Consider the following 21283-nt stretch of genomic DNA (forward strand, 5'->3'; position numbering starts at 1 on the left):
GAGCGTCGTCGCCGTCGCCGTCGAGGGCGTAACCACGCGAACGAGTACGTGTCACAGGAATTGGGCAAGTCCCGCTTCCGTGTCTTACGGAAACGAAGTATGTGCCATAGGAACTGGGCAAGCAAAGACCTGTCTTGGTCGAAGGCACTATTTCGCTGTCACTGTGCAGAATAAACATTATGATTCAATGGCGCAGTTCTGGGAACATCATGGCGCCATGGACAAAGCAGAGTACATTTCGGTTATCCGAGCCGGTACTTCTCGTCCCATCCTCTTGCCACCCCGCATCGTGCAGCAAAGCTGGGTGAACTTAAGCCATGGTTGGCGCCAATCCTAGATTCAAACATGGATCTTCAGATAGCACTTGACGCCTACGCATATGCAGCTTCCATCTTAGATTCAAATATGGATCTTCCGATAGTGTTTAACACGTACGCTAGTGCCGCTAACGTGCTGGAATATGTAAATAAGGCCAACCGAGGTATGTGTATTCTGAACTAGGCAGTGCAAGAAATTGTGAAAGAGAAGGGTGACATGTATTACACGCAGGCACTGAGATATCTGAGTGTGAAAGTTCTCAATGCGATTAAACAGTGGTATGCAACTGTACACACACACATGTCTCTGTGAAATTGTCTCAACTTATCGCAAAATCAAAATACATAAAGAGCTGCGCGCAGAATTCGCATTAGGCAGTATCGTAATCGTCGGTGATTTTTTTTTACTCTTATCCCACGCAGTATTATGTCTCTCAAGCTCATTTCTTGCCCGACATGACGCCTGTAAAGGAGTTTCAAGCACCGGCGTGGCTCTGTGGTAGAATACTCGACTACCACGCAGATCATCTCGGTTCAAATCCAGCTCGACCCTGTTCTTTTTACATTGTGCGCGATAGGGGTTATGGACACCGGCAGCGACGGCGGACAACTGCGCCACAAAAATCGGCTGCTGTTGTGATGTGATAACAGCTTTCGCTGCAGAATTCGAGGTGCCTCGAATGAATCGGTATTCGTAGTCCGTGTCGTTTTAATATAACTTAAAAAATTGACCTAAGTTCAGAGGCATCGACGGCGGAATATAGGTGGTGCACGCGAAGTAGAAACACGAGAAATTTGCAACAAATCTTACAGATGGTTTATTGCTTTCCCATTCCAAAAGAGGTAGCATTCCAAGTCATCAATCAGAACTTTGAGTACAGCTTTTAGAAAAACATGCGGCCTTGGCCATATGTGGGGTATGTAGACTGCCACGAATTTGGCCCCCAGGTGCCTTGGTATCGTCGAGCACAGACACTGGCCACTCTGTGAAAATGTTTAATCTGGATCCACTGCAAGAAAAAGGGTAGACGGATGAAGTTTCCCATAGTTCGCCGTGCTGCAATACAAATAAGCGTACACCACTGAACTGAATTCTACGCTAGACCAGAGTTTTCCTTTCGTGGGCGGCATAGCGCAATCCACGGATTACGCAGTACAACTGCAATCATGGCTCACCGTGGATGAACATCAAGCAGCGCACTCGTTATTTTAATGGAGTAGCTGTAATTAGATAGGCCCAAGGGTTTGTTTACTGCTCGCCGGTCTTGGCGATTGAGAAAGAGCTGCAATTGCTTAAGACGCAGCAGTCCCAATACCGATGCCCATCTTGATTTGCCGTGCGGGCATTCTTAACACCTAGCATTTACAAACTGAATCTATGACAGTGGAAACAGCATGAAATTATTTCAAACAAATGAAACGTGATGCACTTTGTACCCAGTAAGGCTATAGAAATTATCGTCTATATATCATAATCATCACCCTGGAGCACCTGGAGTAGCATGTCAGGCGAATAGCCAGGCAAACATCTCCAGCTTTTCATTAAAACATTTCTCTCTCCCCTACGTAATAAATGCGCTAGAATGAACCACTTTCTTACCATGCTGACACGCGCATTTGTTTCGATTTCACCTTGAATACTGCGAGTCACAGTCTAACACGTCTTCAAGTATTATCAATTGGCGAGCGATGCGTATAATTGTACGGTAATCCAGTCGAACATTTCAGAACATTCTCCTCAGATTGCGTGCGCGGCACTTGTATTTGAGCGCATTTTGGAACGTGCACAAGCGCCATCGAAACAAATTACACCATCTCCCGCTAAAGGGGACCAGGAGGCGATGCGAAGCCGGAGCACTTGCACGATCGCGTTCCGTTGGCGTTCGTTGGGCATGCTACCGACCTCGCGTCGTGGAACGCGAAGAGGGACGCTACGCGCGTCGTATCTTCCATCTAGCCTGGTCGTTAATTCTCACAGGGCGAGCGGGGAACGCGGTCGACAGGCGGGCGAGAGGGGGTAGTGTAGGAAAGGAGAGAGAAGAAGAGGGGACGCGCATGCGCTCAAGCTCATCGCGGAGTTGCGCAGGAGAAAATTTCAGCATGTCTAGCCCGCGTTTCAGAGGAAGAGTGGAAAGGGGGATGGGAGAGGGGGAGGAGAGAGGGGGAGGGGAGAGGCATAGTGGAGAGGGGAATGGGAGATGGTGAGTGGAGAGGAGGTGTGTGGCGAGGGTATGCGCATACGCAGTAAGGGTGGTCACGCGGCACACCACCACCACCACCACCACCGGATTGAGCTCCGCCTTAAGATACCTCGCATCTAAAAGATGAAATGTACAATAAGTCGTTAACGCTGTATCAAACCCGGTGCGCACAACAAAAGATCGGTTTATCTATGACCGACGGCTGTGCTCAGTCGAAGCTCATTGAGTTGTCCAGCAGGGGATTTGGTCGGCAGCAGGCCGCTAAAAAAAGATATGGAATGCCGTGTTCAGACATCGACGGAGTCTTACTTTTGCTACATATAGGATGTACTGGGTCTTTGCCGAAAGGCTGACGTGAACATGTCCGAAGCTGAGGAGACTGCGCATATCTTGAAGAGGATGAAGAGGATTGCCGACCATGCGTACAATCTACTGATCGTGAAGGACTCCACCGCCGACGATGCCGTGGTGAAGGAATGTCAGCGTTTTGAGCAGGCCAAGAGTCGTCGCATCAGCCCCCAGTCTGTATGACTACCTAATACTTCAGCCACATCGACCTGCGAAGAACACCCCCCCCCCCACGTTCACGCAAGCTACGTCATCAGAAAACGTCGCCCGCATCGTCCGCCGTGAACTGGAAGCAATGGTTCCTGCAGACGTTCCACAGGCTAACGCGTCCACTGTATTGCTCATACAAGGAGTCGTACGCCAGGAAATTGCGAATCGTTGCATAGCAGCTGTTTGCTCTCTCGGCAACTCCCGAGAGCACTCCTGCCGTCGTAAACCAGATCCAAGTGTACTGTCGCAATCAGTGGTCGTCGACTTCCTCCTGGAACTCCGGCACATGGCGTCGATTTGAAGGCAACTCGCGCAGGTTTTCTCCTCGTTCCAATCTCCAGCCTACACATATGTCAGTGTCCCCTACACGGCCTGGTCCCTCGGCCTTGGGAAACTAGTCTATGCAGCTCCTGGAGGTAACGCTGCATGAACGACCTGGCCCCTTCGTCCGGATTTTTGCCGATATTGTGCGTCCTCTCACAGAGCTACTAAAGAAAGACGTCACCTTCACTTGCGATTTGCCTCAAGCTACCGCGTTTCCGGCGCTCGTTACTGCCCTCACAACTACTCCAGTATTAGCCCACTTTGATCTGACCCCCCAACAGAGGTTCGCACCGACGCAAGTGGCCATGGGATTGCTGCCGTTCTCGCTCAGCGTCAACACGGACGGGACTGCGTCATCGCCTACACCAGCCGACTGTTGTCCTCAGTGCAGAAAAACAATTCATTCACCGAAAGAGAGTGCCTTGCTTTAGTTTGGCCTGTTGCTGAGTTTCGCCCATACCTGTATGGCCGCAGATTTACTTTTGTAACTGACCACCATGCCCTTTGGTGGCTCTTTTCGCTCAAAGATCCCACGGGCCACCTCGGTCGTTGGTCTCTCCGCCTTCCAGAATACACCTTCTCGGTTGTTTAAAAATCTGGCCATCTTCATCAGGACGCCGATCATCTCTCATGGTATCTAGTGGATTCACCCTACGCCACAGAGAAAGCCACTGAGGCTGGGATATTTTCAATATCAAACTTCCTCTATATAGGTTGTGAGCTACACCGCGACTCCGTTTTTCGTCCCATCATTGATAGTCTGAGTTCTGCGACTCCAAGCACTTCTTTCAACTTGTATTGCCTTCACGATCGGTATCTACGAAAGGTTATTTCCCTATGACGGAACATACAATGTCCTGCACAAGGTCACTGACCTCGCATACGAAAGAGAGCGAGTCGTTGATTCAGTGAAGTCAACACCACAGCCATCCACTGTTGTACACGTCGTAGACTGAAACCGTATGTACCATCCACCTCACTACTTCCGTGACAAGCGCCCAGTCGGCGCTTTCACAAGGCAGAAGTGGGACCCTCTCTGGAAGAGGGAAAACGACGAAGGGCTAAAGAACAGGCTCCAGCCCGCCATTGCAGCATTTGAATCATTATTGGAATAGTAAAATATGTCAAACAAGAGCAATTGAAGTCGCAATCACTAGACTACGTTGTCAGACTCCATACCTAAATTTTTATTTACACCGAGCTGGTCTGGCAGCTTCCCCTAATTGTTCTTTTGCGGAGTACGTGAGTCAACAGAACATTATCTGATTCACTGTAACAGATACTCTACCTTGCGCAAATTGACTTTAGGTACCGTCTTCCGACTCCTTAGATTGGAGTTAAGTGCACCAAATTTACTTTCATTCGGGGCTTTGTCTCTTGGATACAGTGATGGGAAGATTGCCGATATCCTGCAGGAGATTCTTAAAGGCTCACAGAGATTTAGGCTATAGAATCAATCTTTCCTCTTGTTTGTCTACTTTTCAAAATTTCTTTATTCTTTCTTATTCAAATTCTCCGCTTCACAGTTTATATGATTTTCAATTTCTATTTTTAATTTTTTTTTTTCATTTTACATCTTTCCTCTTAAATAGAAAAAAATCTACGCTTTACTTTAACAATTACATTTTAAAAACTATCCAGTTCTTGGTCAATCCCCCAGCGTGGGTGTGTGCCAAACTTATAGGATCTACTCTACTCTACTCTACTCATTGTGTCAGCCATTGTTTCTACTTGTACATATCCGTAAATATATCGTAAACATATGATCGGAGCTTTGCAGTAGCGCTACCTCGAACGACTTAAGGTCCTCGGGTAAACGCGCAACGTACACGAAGACATGCTTGTTTTGTGTTCGTCGTAGATTTCACGTTGATTTTTCACGTTCCACGTTGATTGTTCAGTACATTGCGCGAAGAAGTTTTAATCTAGCATATTTGTCTTTGGAGGGAGTGAGACGGAGTAGAGCCGGAGATGAGAGGAACGTTGCTAGATATCGCAATGAAGCTGTTTCAAGATACGTATTTGCATTACATGGTATTCTATTAATGTAGAAAAACCTTTAACCGATTCCCGTGTAGTAGGCATGTAAACCTCTGATGTCGTGCACAAAACGCTATCACGTGCGGTGGTCTAAGCGATCGAGATCGTTAAAGAGAATGCCGATGCCACCGCCCAACTTGAATATTTGCATGCTCCGACACCTTGTAATGAGAAATGCACTAAAACTCGCCCAACGTCTTATCAAAAAATACTTACATTGAAGAAATAGGACATCGCTCCCTCCTGAAACAACATAAAAAAGTGTGTGATTTCATTATGGCCTCTGATATTGCACATGTAAACGCATTTGAAACACCAGACCGTCACAAAGAATAATTCGTAAAGAACAACGGTGTCTGAGGATCAAGGTAAGAAAGCGAATATTTACCTGCATTAAAACGTCCCTTTTGTCGCCCTACTTTGATAGAGATGAGCTCGGCACACGTACTTGAATAATCGAAATGAGCCGGCGTATACTCGCACTTGTCGCGTTACGTGTACGTTACTCTATATGTAGATATTCTCGAGTGGTATATGGCAACTAGGCCTTACATTGAAGCGCAGTACTCTAAGGTTGTCCTTTAGTGAGTGTAACTAATTCAATGCACGGAAAACCTTGTACGACATGGTCCGGAAGCGCAACAAGAACTCATAGACAACGCTCGTTCTAGCACCCAGCGAACACCAGCTGGAGAGCCAGCTTGCGCTGGTGAACAGTGCTCGGCTATAATTTAAACTAAGTAGCTGGCTAGCAGTAATAGGGTGCACTCTCACCATCTGGAATGTGCAGTTTCCTCTGCCAAGTAAACCATATTTACTGACAGCGACGCAAGCACATGTATTAAGTTATGTCAATATCAGGACGTTATAGCCCCAAAGGGTTGGACAGGCGCAATCATGGGAAGCTCATTTGAGCGATTCATTAGTGCTCCTGTGTATGTTAGTTTGAAAAATATCCCGATGTTGTGCGCACGTCCGCTCAAATGGCTGTGTTGGACGAAGACTATATAAAATGTTACTGAACGCCCACATTACTGCGTTATAGAAAAGCAGCAGCTAACAAGCTAATCTATACCCTTCGATTGTCAAAAATTATGAAGACTGAATCGATGTTATGAATTATACAACACAACTGTTTGCCGCTGCACACTTGAGGCTTTCGAGTTCTTAACGGTTCGCGCATACTGGGAAGTAATTATGTTCAGTAGAGAAGGCTGCACAACGAATACACTCCGTCAACCCAGCTAATAGGCACGTTCTTTATGTTTGTTGAGTTCCGACTTGCCACGCGTATAACATTCTTTGCAGATACAAGTTAGCTCCATTCTGAAAACGACACTGCGAAGAGTACAAAGAACTCTAAGGGGGAGTTAACGTGAGTCATAAAGACAGTTATATATGTGGCAAGTCGGGACTTGCCCGAAAGAGTAAAATGGCTTTTTTTCTCTGCGCTTATAGCGCGGCTATTTAAAAAAAAATAAAAGGAAAAGCTTGGCCGCCATTCTGAGCTTTCTGATTACCTATAACTTCGCGGATAGAAAACCGCATCAATTGCCATACAAGGAGGTTACCCTCACGGCGGTTAACATGTTAATTCAGGGTACTAACTACTGAGCACCCATCTACGATGCTGACTGGGTCCTTCAGTATCAGTAAGGTAGCAATTCAGGCCTGTCTGTACGTCATTATAATGCGCAAAGTCTCGCGAGTGACACTCGGACAGAAGGATGACACGTTGAGACACACGATGCGCGAACTTTCAGCAGTTGCATCTTGAAAAAAAACATGTGCAGTGATAGGAAAAACGATGGATTCATCTATTTTTGGTGAGTACTAGCCTGCAAACAATGTAACTCTCTTTAAAGGTACACGTTAACTCTATTTTAGATATTACTGCACTATCTTCGCTGAGTTCTGGGAGGCGCGACTCTTCAATAGGTATTTAACGTGGATCCTCGAAAAAAAGTTCGGCAGATCCTATGCCTTGTGCGAATGGGTTTTATGCGAAGCAGTCAGCGAGTAATTCTGTGCATTTTTTGGCTTTGAGCCAAGCGTTACCGGGTGGATGGACGTGTATATGTAAGCTTAATAGTTGTGTGCACATCGAGGACTTACGAGGCACGACGTCGACAATACTGGCGTTTAAAGGGTAACTTATGGTCTGACGTTACGTCAGCACTCACGTTAGAGCAGATACGTCAGTATTATCGAAACGAAGTGCACTTTACGGTGCGATGATGGGAATACTGTACATAAGTTTCGTTAGCCTATTCATCCGGGGTCAACCAACGCTTGAATATAGCTTGCTGAATCATAGGAAAACAAATGTAATCTTTATTAGACTGCTATAAAAGCGGAGCCAACACTGGAACCACGGACATTAAGCCTGTATCGTAGGAGTACATATCTGCTGTTTATTGCGTTGTTATAAAATTACATAGCCAGCATCAGCGCCACAATTGACGTCGCACCGACATTTAGCCTGCATTGAGAGTTTTTCCAAAGCAGTTTCTAGACCTGGCGTGGCTCTCTGGTAGAATACCTGACTGCCACGCAGAATGCCTGGGTTCGATTCCTACTGCGATCCTGTATTTTATTCTTAGCATTGGTCGGGTGAACGCTGCCGATGTGTATTTTCCTCAACGCTCTCGCATTTAAATTACCAATGCTTGTTCTCGCCATTCCTGGGTCGATACAAACTGTAAATCACCTGTGGCGAATACCCGTACACTGCATCCCGTGGTAAACGGGTATGTGCCACACGTGTCTGGAGGAAAGGGTTTGACGACGTACACGACAGGATTTTCACGTTATTCGTGTCATGACCAGACCGTCATATTCGTCAAATCCCGCCCGCTCCCATGCTAATTTGTGTCTGCACCTAGTTAAGAAGGCGATCACAGAGAGTGCCCAGGTCTAGGCGGCTAGATAGATATATACGTAGATACGTAGACAGAAAAGCTCAAAGTGTCTTAGATTCGCCAGGAAATGGTTCGCAATTAGCACAGTTATAGGTGTTGCAAATCAGTGCAAAATGTCATGCTATTTTCCAAATGAAATTGTTTCATTTTTCTTGGTTTGTGTCCTTCTGTCCGTGTCTCAGTCACGTGACTTGGCACGTTCTAATTTCAGCATCAGCCTTTGTACAAAAGCGCGCATCCCGCCCTAGCTCTGCGCCATTTTTGAGCGAGCCGCATTCACACCAAGCTTTGCATGGAGGTGCATTCCACCAGATATGAGACGCTTTTTATTCTACTTTTTTTTCCAGGATACCATGCTTCACTGAACACTCGCCCATTCCCAACGATAAAGAAAATCGTGTGTCTTTCAATTGGTAAGCAATCTTTGGCTCGATTTTTATATCGCTTTTGCTTGCTCCTTTTTTTTCTAACCTTTGTATGCCTGCCTATCGCTTTTCCAGGCGCAGTCCAGTTCCTACCTCAAGAGCTCGATACCCTACATGCTTAGACGTGCGAAAGATTTAGTAGCGTCACCGTTACTAAATCATGGGTTGCAGTCGTCATTAATTACATATAACTATATGTTGAATATGTATTTTTATCAATCCCTTTGCGCTCCTATGGGACGTTCTTTTTACTTTTTTTATGATCATCGAAAAGCTGCAAGTTTTGGACATCACTCATCTTTAATTTTGCTGTATGTCAGAAATGGTTTATTTATAGAATTTGTATACCACTATATATGTCTCTCGCGTAGTCTCTATGGAGCACTCTGCCTTCCTATTGGAAGGTGCTTTTTCTTTTATTGCGGTAGCAATTATACCGACATACTCGACGGGTTTTTCTGTCGCCGTGGTCGTCATGGCCTGTATAATTTCCAAATTGATAACATCCCCCGCACATTGTATGTTCTACCGCGGGTAACAGCGCACGAGCGGGGGCGACAAACGAGGCTGAAGCAGAGATCAAACCAGACGGCTCATCTCCTTCGCTCGGAGCGCGCGTGCGATAACATTACCCAGCTCCGGAGGCTTGCCGTAGAAGCAGAGAGGAAACGGTCCGCCCGTCGTGAACGAGCATGAAAAGACGCGAGGTAGCGGGTGGGGGGGGGGGGGGGGGGCTAGGGGTGTTTCTCCAGCAGCAACATTCAACTGTGATTCTACGGGCACGGCCGTGATCTCTGGCACTCGCGTTATCTTGGCATCCATGAGTGGAGGATCGTATACCCTTATACGTGCTGCGGTCACAACTTGAAGAGACTGTGCGGAAAGAGCATCTCTCTCTTACACCAGCATTTTGTACGGTTACGCGAGACCGTATCCAAAAGACTTAGCTGCTAGCCTCACTTATTATAACATTACAATTTCTTGCTATCGAATTCACCCTTGCGGTGAAACTGTGATTTTTTTCTTTCATTTTGTGCTGCCTAAGGACCGCCCTGAAGTTGCCAATGGAACATTTCAATGTCCAAACGTTTATTTGAATGTCATAAATTGACCGATGATCAAATTCTTTTCCAATTTCAATATGTCCCTGGAAGTTCGTGACGCCGCTACTCTGTTTCATCAGCCTCTCGTTTCTTTGGAGGTCTTGGAAGAATATATCTGGACACATCGGTCACCCTCAAAGCGATTGTATCAACTTAGCCGAAACACCGCTACAGAGAGCTTTTCCCATTTTGCTACCTTGTAACTTGTCCCTCTTTTGCTCTGTTTCCTCGACTTTGACGAGGCCACGGAGTTGTCAGTGGTTATTGTTTTTTGTTTTTATTTTTATGGCATTCATGACTGTTATAAAGTGAGAACTTATTATGTTAGCCGAAACGCCGTCACAATTGGTTTTATAAGGCGTCGCGCGGCAGACTAATTTTGATGGGGTGCTCTGCCAAAAAAATGTTTACACATCAGAATGCCAAGTCTATGCAACCGCCACATAAAAAAAAATTCTATGCCAGGATATGCGTAGCGTTAGCGAAGGTTCAGCTGATTATTCTTAGCTTTCCAGATTGTCTAGGATTATTAGCCTTCTTCTGTTCCTTTTTCGTACGCTGAACCGCTAATTGCCAGGCAACTACTTCGGGATCCGATGAGAAAGCCTCTCGGCTCTTCTGCGCCGTTGAGTAGCATTTGCGCTCTCCTTCTCCATGGCGTTACCCACCTGCAAACGCCAGTCAGAGGCGCTATCAAGAGGCTCCAGCACAGTATCAGACGGCGACTGCACAGCGAAGGCGAATAGCTGCGCGTGCGCTGGCGCCAATACGTCTGCCAAGGCTACGACTTCACTCTTTAAAGCGCAGACCGGCGGCGGCGAGTCGCGCGCGGCGGTGGCGGAGTCTGCGCGCGCGCCGGCGCCACTGTGTCTGCCGCGGCTACGATGCCACTCCTCCTGAACCCGCAGACAAGCAGCGGCGAGCCGCGCGCGGCGGTGTCGGAGAGCGCGTAAGATGCCATCTCTGGTGACCCAGCTGCGGGGCATCACTGATCCTCGCGCATGCGCAGCACGGCTCATGACGCTCCACGCGAAATCGGCTCCGGCTAGGAAAGTGTAGCTAACGCTACAAAAGCGCCATCGTTTAGGAAGAGCACCGGATGAAAGCGAACGAAAGTACGTACCAGGTCGTTGTAAAAACACATCCTCCTGATAGCACAAGCATAGTTCGGGCATTTTAAATGCCAAACAGCATTAGAAAAAGCTTGCAGTGTCTGTAAAAAAAGACAGGTTTATAAGAGCAAACGTGCAATAAACGCAAAATTCTTATCACAGTGTTTACAGGCTTATGCGTCAGTTTGCAAGGCAAAGGGGCTCCCGTGAGACCAATAACCCGAATTTAGAAGGCTAAAGGTGTTGTGGAGAAGTAGCATACAACGTACCAGGACCACACATAGCGAGACATAATAACGTAGGATCTCCACGCTCATAAAAGCTCCTACAATGTTCTGGGGCATGCGAAATGCGAAATAGCATGCCAAATCCTTTCGTTTGCTTTTATTGTACCCCAATTCCTGCCGTTTGTTTTTGTTTTGATTTGGTAGTTTGAACTTTCGTTGTACCGCGTTAAACATCAGTTAGTTCAGTATTCATCATCATCACCGCCAATAAAGCGGAGCCAGCATTATTGCCCTTGAAAGAATAGAGAGAAGAGCCATACTTTAATATTTTCCCACTGCATCCGATTTGACTCTATAACTGAGCTTTTACGTTCTAACGAATTTCAAACACTTCATATGAGGGGAAAAATATCACAACTGAAATCCCTTTACTCCCTAATGAATCGTAAATTTTATTTAGGTTCCCGACCTTACAAAAACATTTCTTAAACCGGAAAAACCCGTCATTACCCCCCTTACCTTCCCAGGACTAACCTCTTTAGATTTTCCTTGTTTCCCCGAGCTGTTGAGGAATCAAAATAAATTTACATCATCTGAACTCAGCTGCATCAATTCAGCATTAGGCTCTCACTATTTCGAAATTAACATTTTCAGTTTTGCGCTATTTGTTGTTTACCTTCCTTCGTTTCTTGGACGTGTATTTCTTATGTTATACCTTGCCCTCCTGCTTGGGCCATATAGCTTGCAGCATGATGTAAATAAATAGACAAATAAAGAAATAAAAATTCGGGTAGATACCACGTGTTGTGGGAATCCGTAACATGCAAAGCAGTCAGCGAGTACTTCTATGCTGTATTTTATTGCTTTAACCAAGCGTTACGAGGTGGATCGACGTGTTCTTGCAAGTGTAGTAGCTGTGTGCACATCGTTGGCTTACCGGGAATGTCGACAACACTGGCGTTTAAAGGGTAACTTATGGTGCGACCTAACGTCAGCCCTCACGTTAGAGTACATACGCCAATATTATCGAAACTAAGTGGACATTGTTGCGCAATCATGTGAATATACGTGCGTAACTTTCGTTATTGTACTCCTCCGGGTTCGAGCAATGCTTCAATATAGGTTCCTCAATCATAGGAATACAAATGTAACCTTTATTAGACTGCTATAAGAGCAGATCCAACACTGAAACCACAGACGTTATTCTGATATGACACCTCTATCATAGGAGTACATATTGATAGTGTTTATTGCTTTCTTGTGAAAGCAGATAGCCAGCATCACAACCACAATTGACGTTGCACCGACATTGCGCCTGTCTTTGCTGCTTTGTTTTTTTTAAACTAGTTTATTGGCCTGAGGAAAAATTTTTCAGCGCAAAATAACAGAGGGACGAGAAGGGAGGACACAACACGTGCGCTAACATGCAAAGCAGTCAGCGCACGTGTTGTGTCCTCCCTTCTCGTCCCTGTGTTATTTTGCGCTGTAAAAATTTTCCTAATGTCTTACCAACAAGGCCGAATTTCTCCCCTTATTGGCCTGGCGTGGTTCTGTGGTAGAATACCTGATTGCCACACAGACTGCTTGGGTTCCATTCCTGCTGGGATCCTAATTTTAATTCTTTACATTCGTCGGGTCAACGCGGGTTTTCTTAATGGTCTCGCATTTAAATTACCCATGTCTGATCTCTCTGTTCCTGGGGAGATATAAACTGTCAATCACCTGCGGCGCATACCCATACACCACGGCCCGTGGTATGCGGGTATATGCCACACGTGTCTGGAAGAAAGGGTTTGACGACATACGCGACGGGATTTTCATGTTATCAATGTCGTGGCCCGACAGTCTGATTCGTCAAATCCTCTTATCCTCCCATGCCGATTTTGGTTTACACCAATTTAAGGAAGGGATCATGATAGATAGATAGATAGATAGATAGATAGATAGATAGATAGATAGATAGATAGATAGATAGATAGATAGATAGATAGATAGATAGATAGATAGATAGATAGATAGATAGATAGATAGATAGAAACGCTCAAAGTGCCCACGGTTCGCTAAGAAATGCTTCGCATTGAATAATCACCAGCCTATCGTACGTCCACTACACGAGGAAGGCCTATCCCAGGGATCTCTAACCCAACCAGGCCTGTACGAGCTGATGCCATGTTGTGCATCAATTTTTTTTTAAATTTCGTCGCTTCCCATAACCTGCTGCCGTACTCTGCACAGTTTTCCATATGGTTACATGGTCATGACGTTGAACAAGGCGGCAGTCGGCGTTTTCAAGACGAAACTCTACTATTCGGACGAATTTGTAACCAGGAAATGAAAAGCTAAAGCACAACCAATGCAAGCTGTACGCTGATAGTGGCAAGCACTGTCGTCGGCCGTCGGTAATCTGGTTAGCGTTGAAGCGCGTCGGCATTTTATAACTGCTGCATCGAACATCCCAGAGTTATTGTTGGTGGCCGGGTTAGTTCGAGAACAAACTCGACTGTTCGCGTTACACGCGGTTTGCGCAAGGCGGTGGCTATTCCTGGAATGGACATGTTACATAAAATAAAGATAGAAATAGAAGTGCATGTGGCAATATCTTAGCATCTATTCCGATGCTTTAAGTGACCATCGGTAATCTTTCATCTCATGACGTTCCCTGCCCAGGTTCAATTTTTCATTTCAACATCTACTAGGACGCCGGCTACACGCGTTTATTTTCTGATCCACTCTGCTGACTTGATATCTCTTAGAGCTACGCCTATCAGTTTTCTTTTCATCGCACGCTGAATGGTCCATAGCTTCTTCTCTAGTTTCATTGTTATGCTCCACACCATATATAAGTACTGGCAAAATGCTGTATTTGCACTTTTTCCACTTCAATGACAGTGGTAAGTTACCGTGCATGAGATGGGAATGTCTACAGTAGGCGCACCATGCCATCCTTATTCTTCGGTGAATTTCATTTACATGAGTATGCTGGCCTAATAATATTTGGCCTAGATCGACATAATATTTTACTTATTTAAGAAACCGGTTTTCTATCACTAACTCTCGGTTTATTGCCTGCCCACCTAGTGTTATCTTTGTCGTCTGCATGTTCAGCCCTTCTTTGACGCTTTATGAATTGATTCTTCAATCTTTTTTTTGCAATTCTACGCCGTATCTTAAAGAGTACGACGTCGTCTGCGAACCATAAACTGCTAAGATATTCCCCGGTAATCTTTATTGCGATTTCTCCCCAATCATAGCGGTTAAATTCGAGAGATCGTATGTCCTTCATGTACCCGTTTCTCGATCAGGGTTTTCCTGCTTTTCTTTAAGAACAGCAAAGTAGATGTGCAATCTCTGTATACATTGGCTATGTTATTAACTTATCTTTCAAGTACCCCTAATCGACCCTACGCGTCTAGAACCGGGCGTATATCCACCAACTGAAATGCCTTTTTGTAGTCTTTGAATGCCATATAGAGTGTTTTTCTTTTCCTTTTGCATTCGACAGACTTGCGATACATCTAGGATGCAGATTAGCGATACGATGTACGAGGCAAAAATACACCGTAATGAAAAACTCGGCGGCTGAAATTTCGGTGTCGTACATGTACTCAGAGTAGCTGTGTTTTGCTTGACATTTATGCGAATTTCAATGAGGGTGACGTTGTCAAGCTAGGAATTCAATTGTATTTACCGCTTGTCGCATTGCATATTCTCTCAAACAAAGAAATTTTCATTGCATAATTCCAAACAATCGTGATTACAATATTTCATGAGTGTCCGGCTGTGATAAAACAGCTCAAAAGTTTGCAATAACGGGACCAAACATTGTCCCGCTGATTACCTCGCAAGTCCTTGAGCCAACTCTTGCGACACTATTTGAATACGTACATGCACTTTTCAGCCATTTTAACGACGAAAGCCGCAACGTCGCGCACCGTCATTTTGAATCGGCATTTTTCATTGTTGGCTAATGTCTAGCTCAGACAAAGCTTTTTATTCGAAAGACGAGTAATCTCTTTTGGCAAGACTCACAATTGAGCCTCAGGAACTTCTCGGGGTCGAAATCAAGAACTTGAAGAAGCACCTGCAAATTAATATTTGCAGGCGCCTGGAAATTAATAAGAACTACAGAAACCATATTTCTCGCGACCCATTTCTTCGTGACGCCAGAAGGCTAAACTACGCCTTTTTTGGAAGCACTTGCATGCTGTGAGCCGATATACTTGACAGTGATTTGCCCGACGTGCTGACACCAGAAAACAAATCCAGTGATACCGTAGAGTGCCCTTGTCCAAGCTAACCTCCCAAACCCTCCTCAGGGGACATCGCGGCTCATCAGACTCCCCGAGAAATTTTTATTTGCCCTCGTAATCTTGAGTTGGCAAGGCATGGTCTAGATAGAACATATTCAATACCAACGCCATCTTTGCCCATCAAATCGTAGCAAATAATTTACTTGATTCATTTGCTTAATTAGTTAAAATTTAGATGATGAACTCTCAATTACCCAAGCTTTGTGATGGTATCAGATAAAGTGTTACAAATGAGAAAAAAAAATAGAAAAGGATGAAGCAGCGGGTATTATTACACATCATTAGAAAAAAAAATTATAAATGGTCACGCTGACCCCAAAAATTGCTTCAGAATTTTGAAGTCATCCGACAAACTATTATAGCAAAGAAATCCCGACGCGTAATGTACACTGATGGATATAATATTGCCAGCTGCGTAATAAAAAATTCAACGTGGTAATTCTTTTTTGCTTCAGCGTTATTCCAGAACACTAAGCGTTTTCCTGATGGATGCAGCTATATTATGTTTCGTTAAATAATCTATTGAAGTTTTTGTTTTGTTAAGTTTATTCCGTTATCGCTTTTTTACGTGACGTATTTTACCAGTAAGGCACTTAGTCCCTCACCCTCAGATTATGTAAGAATCATAGAATTGCAAGAAAACAGCCTTGCAGTTTCATGGCTTTTTATCACATGGTACGTGATGCTTTATGTGGAATTTTGCCGACAGATGGTAGAATAGTATAAGGCAGACTTTTGTTTTGCTTTAGGCTGATTTCACCAACTTTATTCGGGCGCGACATACGTGCTGTTTTCACTCTGATTCCTTAACTAGGAAGGGGCGTACAGTGTGGTTGTGAACACCCGTCCCCGCATAAGTTTTGCGTGTGTTTATTCGTTTGTTTTCTTGTTTTTTAAGAAAGTAGTATGATACACTATGCAGAACACTGTCGAACAAGTTGCTTTGCTTCCGCGCTGGCCAAAAAGGCTTTGACATCAAGAAATTCCTGAATGTATCACTGTGTAAAAAAAGCGACTCTGCTCCTCGCCTGAAGAACGTGCTGCGTCTCGACACCGTTCCTAAGTGACTCCAATGAGTATCTTGAGATATACGTATTCCCGCCTGTGCTCAACAGAAAACGTCAAAAACAGCCGGCTATATTTTATCCCTTCGGAAATTCTTGTAGCCTCACACTGAAAAATAGTCACGACGCTTATCTCCTGGAATCTACATTGTAATATCAAACGGGATCTCCGACTCCGCAAAAGTTCACGAACAATGGTGTTTCATTTTAAGCAACCAGACGGGCTGGACAGCTGGGGCAGCAAAGTAACGAATAAAAAAACGCCAGGCCTGCGCGGAAACCGCAGCACAGTCACAGCGAAAGCTGGAAGAGCGGCGTTTCTAGAGCCCGTTAAGCTCTCTTGGGGCTACAATACAAGTACACTAGAAAGGTACCCACTACGCCATAAATCACAATTTTTGTGAAGTTGGGAAGCACCTACTAAGCCATTATTCGTTATTCTGTGGAGAAGCGAGACACCAGCTACACGTCTGTAATGCATTATGTGCATTTTGTTGACGCGACGACTGATGACGATGAAGAATTAAGGCTCAGCCCTTTGTAATGGGTTGGAATCTTTAAACGGCCCACCAGTTACGTAATTTGCATTGGGTGACGCCCGGTCACTATTTCCCTCTCCCGTCATGCTGTATAACATACGTTGACGTGGGACAGAGACGGGGGGGGGGGGGCGAAGAACTTTACTGAGACCCCGAGGAAATGGATCATGCGCTTATGGGCTTCCTTGGCAACCAATACAAATGCACTTGCGAGAAACCCACTACGCTATAAATCAGTGTAATTTTACTGAGACCCCGAGGAAGTGGATCATGCGCTTATGGGCTTCCTTGGCAACCAATACAAGCGCACGTCTGAGGAACCCACTACGCTATAAATCATTGTAATTTTTGAGAAGTAGGGCAGCAGGCACTGTGCCATTTTTCGTCATTCTACGGAGAGCGTTGGTACCTGCTAAACGCATGTAAGGCATTATGCGCACTTTGTTGATGCTGTGCCTGATGACGATGAAGAATTATGGCAGAGTCCTTTGTAAGGGCTTGGAAGCATTCAACAACCTACTCGTTGCGGAATTCGCATTGTGTGACGCCTGGTTACAGAATTCGCGTTGTGCGACGCTTGGTGCTTATTTTACTCTTCTACCACGCTATATTGCATATGCTAATGTGGTTCCTTCCCGACATGAAGCCTGTATAGGACCATTTTGCAAAGCAGTTTCAACCACCGGCATGGCTCAGAGGTTGAATACTGGGCTCACACGCAGAGGGCCCAGGTTCGAACCTCGTTCCATCCTGGAATTTTTTTCTTATTTCGTTTTTTTCTTATTTCGAGCGATACTGGTTACGGACACCGGCGGCGGCGGCGGCTGCGGCGGCGGCAGCGGCGGCGGCAGCGGCGGCGGCGGCGGCGGACAACTACGGCGCTAAAAACGGCCGGTGAAATGATCTCATAACAGCTTTCGCTGTAATACTCACCCGTCGTGAAAGACGGCTGGTTATACAGCTCAGCTCCCTCACTAGCTGCCAGTCAGGTTTGCCTGGGACACGCAAGAGTAAAACACAAGAAGAAATACATTATTCAAATAGCACTGCTATGTGACATGATATTGCACCATTTTTTTTCAGTGCCATATCAACGATCTACTCGAGCGACAAACCCAGTGCATGAGTAACTGTTAATTTGTGAAGCAAATCTCCCAATTTTAAATGTTGCAGGCCTGAAGCAGAATAATAATATGTCATTGCGGCACGAAAAAAAGGAAGCTGACAGTTAAAAGGAAATTGTTTCTCGTGTATGTGGCAAGGTTAGAGACACCCGTGATCATTAAACAATGAGCGCTGGTGTCTCTCGCTAGTTTTCGTCCTTTCTTCGGGGTTGCGACTTCCGCGTCCTTGTTGACATACCGACTAGCATTGAAACTATGATCAGTATTAAGAGTGGCTAATCACTTAATATACTACATTCAAGCACGCTCAAGCAAAGCAGTGAATAATTCTTATGTGAATGCCCCCTCGCTGATGGGACACATTATTGTAAGGTGAATTGATTGAAGGAAATCCTAGTCTCACATTTAATGAGCTGAGAACTGGCAACACAACACTATACCGAAGGCGACCTTACTAAATATAACGCTGACATGCCCTTAGCTAGATTCCTGCAAGGAAAGCGCTGACTTCGTATAAAAATTCGCTGCTTCTCAGCGACATATATCAATGCAAGGTTGTTTGTTGGTGTAATAAAGAAACGTGATTCAACTACGCATTAGCTAGGAGCTTTCTTAAAGCAAAATTACTGATATCGACGGAACTCTTTTTTACTTTCGTTCCACGCTCTCAAAAGTGGCATAAGAGGGTGTGGTGGCACACATGAGAGGTATATTTGTTGTGCATTTTACTGACTTCCATAAGATGCGCGCCTATTATAGGCAGGATCTGGTCACACCTTGTGCACATGTGTAATCATGGAGCTAGAATGCCTTCCAGCTGCGCATCAAGCAAAATGGTAACGTTCATGCGCACCACGCGTCTAGTGCTTCTGCGGTGAGACGGCTTCTGTGACAATTGAAAACAATAGCTTAGGTGGTGTGCGCTTGTAAGGTCCAGAAAGGACGAACCCGACATATTCATACACGGACGTGTGGCTTACGTTTTGTGCTTTGTATGCGTATGCTTTACGACCTCTCTCTTTGACTTCAAAGTACGCCGCACCTAAGCACAACATTCCGAAGAAGGAGCTCTTAAAAACTCTCAAAACAAATAGTATTGCGTGTTTGCGTACATGTAACTGCAGCATGAATAGGGGCTGTGCATTACCTGCGCATTACATATGCGCATTACCTAGACAATGTGTCAGCTTGTTATTAGGTTGTGATGCCTGATAAGATTTCAGCACAAGAGGATTAGGAACAAAATAGTTTGTAGTTTGAAATCGGTCCATGTTCTGCGCAAGACCCATTATTCTACAGCTGCGCTGAAGAGGTATAGATGCATAACCACGTAACCTACCGCAGAGTTCCAGATGATGGGCCGAAGCCGCAGTCACGAAGATGACCACGAGAAAACAGATGGCGAATACAGACTTCATATTGAGTGATGAACAAGGGAACTCTTACTGACACGACGCTTGTTTTCCCAATGTCTTATATACCTTTACCTGTGGTGCTGTCTGCGCATCAAGAAAAAGACAACAATGTAGGATGTAGAACAAAAGAAATAATTCAGCTCTTTAGAAAAAAAACAATGCCTACATAACTACACAAGATACCTTTTTTTACCTTCTTGTGCGTAGACAAACGAGACCGCGCTCAGCCTCTGCAATTCGCTCCGTTGTTTGGCCTCTCAGACGCACTGCTAAAAGCAGGACATTGATTTGGACAATTTTTTCAGTAAAAAAGCGGACAGGAACGCAGCGCTGTACGATTTGAACAAGAGAAGCGCGGTACAATAAACGAGCACTGAAAAATATGCTGAATTTTTTTCCGTCAGCGTATTCTTGGGCGGCTTCCTGCCCAGTTAATACTGTTACAGCCTCGCCTAAGTGGGTACGATCGGGTTAACCTTGACGGTACGTCATTCAGTAAATATGCTATGAGCAGCAAAATGAATGTATTTCCCTTGTTAAAATAACGTTAAAGCCATCCTTATATCTCCTGCTTTGCAGAAATATTGTATTGTTGAAAGAACAGGGCAGAGTTTTATTTGTGAATTTACAACGTGCAAGACGCAACGCAATTTCGTAATGCGCCGGTTGTATACCCGAAACACTTTTAGGGTTTCGAATATCCCTCACATCATTAATATCGTCGAAACTCTGCTGTATCTCACACGTCTGTTTCTGCTGATTTGGAATGCGCGTACTAATTGTCTGTGAAAATTCACAAATCTGCGAGAGGTGCTTCCGAAATATTACGCCGTGCAAACAATGGAGCTCATGAATTAGGGATCTTGTTTTTATTCCATAATTTCAATCAGGCGTACCTAAATATGCCTGGCTATAGGTGAATACATCAGCCAAACTTTATCCATCCCTTCGCATTACACATTATTTTCGACAGTACGACGCAATTTTCCCATTTTTTTGCTAAAGTGAAAGACACGAAGAACGCAGTACAGTGCAGCGCTGAAACGCAATGTATGACCTCCACTAACCTACAGCCGCAGATGTGCTCATAGGTACGGCATAACTCATACTGTCCTTATCTGTCAAATCTGTCATTACACTGTCGTGATTGTAAGTGCAGCCCGGTTTTCCGCGGAACAAAAGTTCTGGCATGGCACAAGGGACGTACTATACGTGAGATCGTCGAAGGCTATTTTATCTTCAAAGCTGGAGATAGTTGTGTTGCCAGGCCATCTGTGGCACTGCACGAGGCGGCGATTGCGTATCTTGATGTGCACATGTAGTTCCTCTCTGCAGTTTAATCTTGCACACGTGGTTTTATTGCTCCTCATATTCAGTGTTTTTTCAATAAAATTTCAGTTGTTAGTACGCGCTTGTGTCATCCGTTTCTTCCTCCGTCTACGTTTTTCGCGTAGTTTTCCACATAATAACTCATTCAGTCTGCGATAGCGGTTATTCCGAAATGACAGTCTAGATATGATGCGTACATGCGCCTAATATGAAAAAAAAAATACATCACGAGATATCTTTCTTTTTGTTTAAACGACAGCTCCAGAGAGCTTTA

The 21283-nt window shown here is 45.0% G+C and overlaps 1 protein-coding gene across 1 annotated transcript; it reads right to left on the reverse strand.

Annotated features, from left to right (window-relative positions):
- Positions 1-1111: 1111 nt before the first annotated feature.
- Positions 1112-19763, reverse strand: LOC119394374 (antimicrobial peptide microplusin). Its single transcript, XM_037661675.1, has 5 exons — positions 19605-19763; positions 18075-18136; positions 11013-11102; positions 5657-5683; positions 1112-1327 (listed from the first exon to the last, which is right to left on the reverse strand). Exons 1-5 carry the CDS (start codon positions 19681-19683, stop codon positions 1202-1204), a joined length of 384 nt encoding a protein of 127 aa, XP_037517603.1. The 5' UTR covers positions 19684-19763; the 3' UTR covers positions 1112-1201.
- Between the last annotated feature and the right edge of the window lie 1520 nt (positions 19764-21283).

The sequence above is a fragment of the Rhipicephalus sanguineus genome, chromosome 5 (genome assembly GCF_013339695.2).
Source record: "Rhipicephalus sanguineus isolate Rsan-2018 chromosome 5, BIME_Rsan_1.4, whole genome shotgun sequence".
Lineage (NCBI taxonomy): Eukaryota > Metazoa > Arthropoda > Arachnida > Ixodida > Ixodidae > Rhipicephalus > Rhipicephalus sanguineus.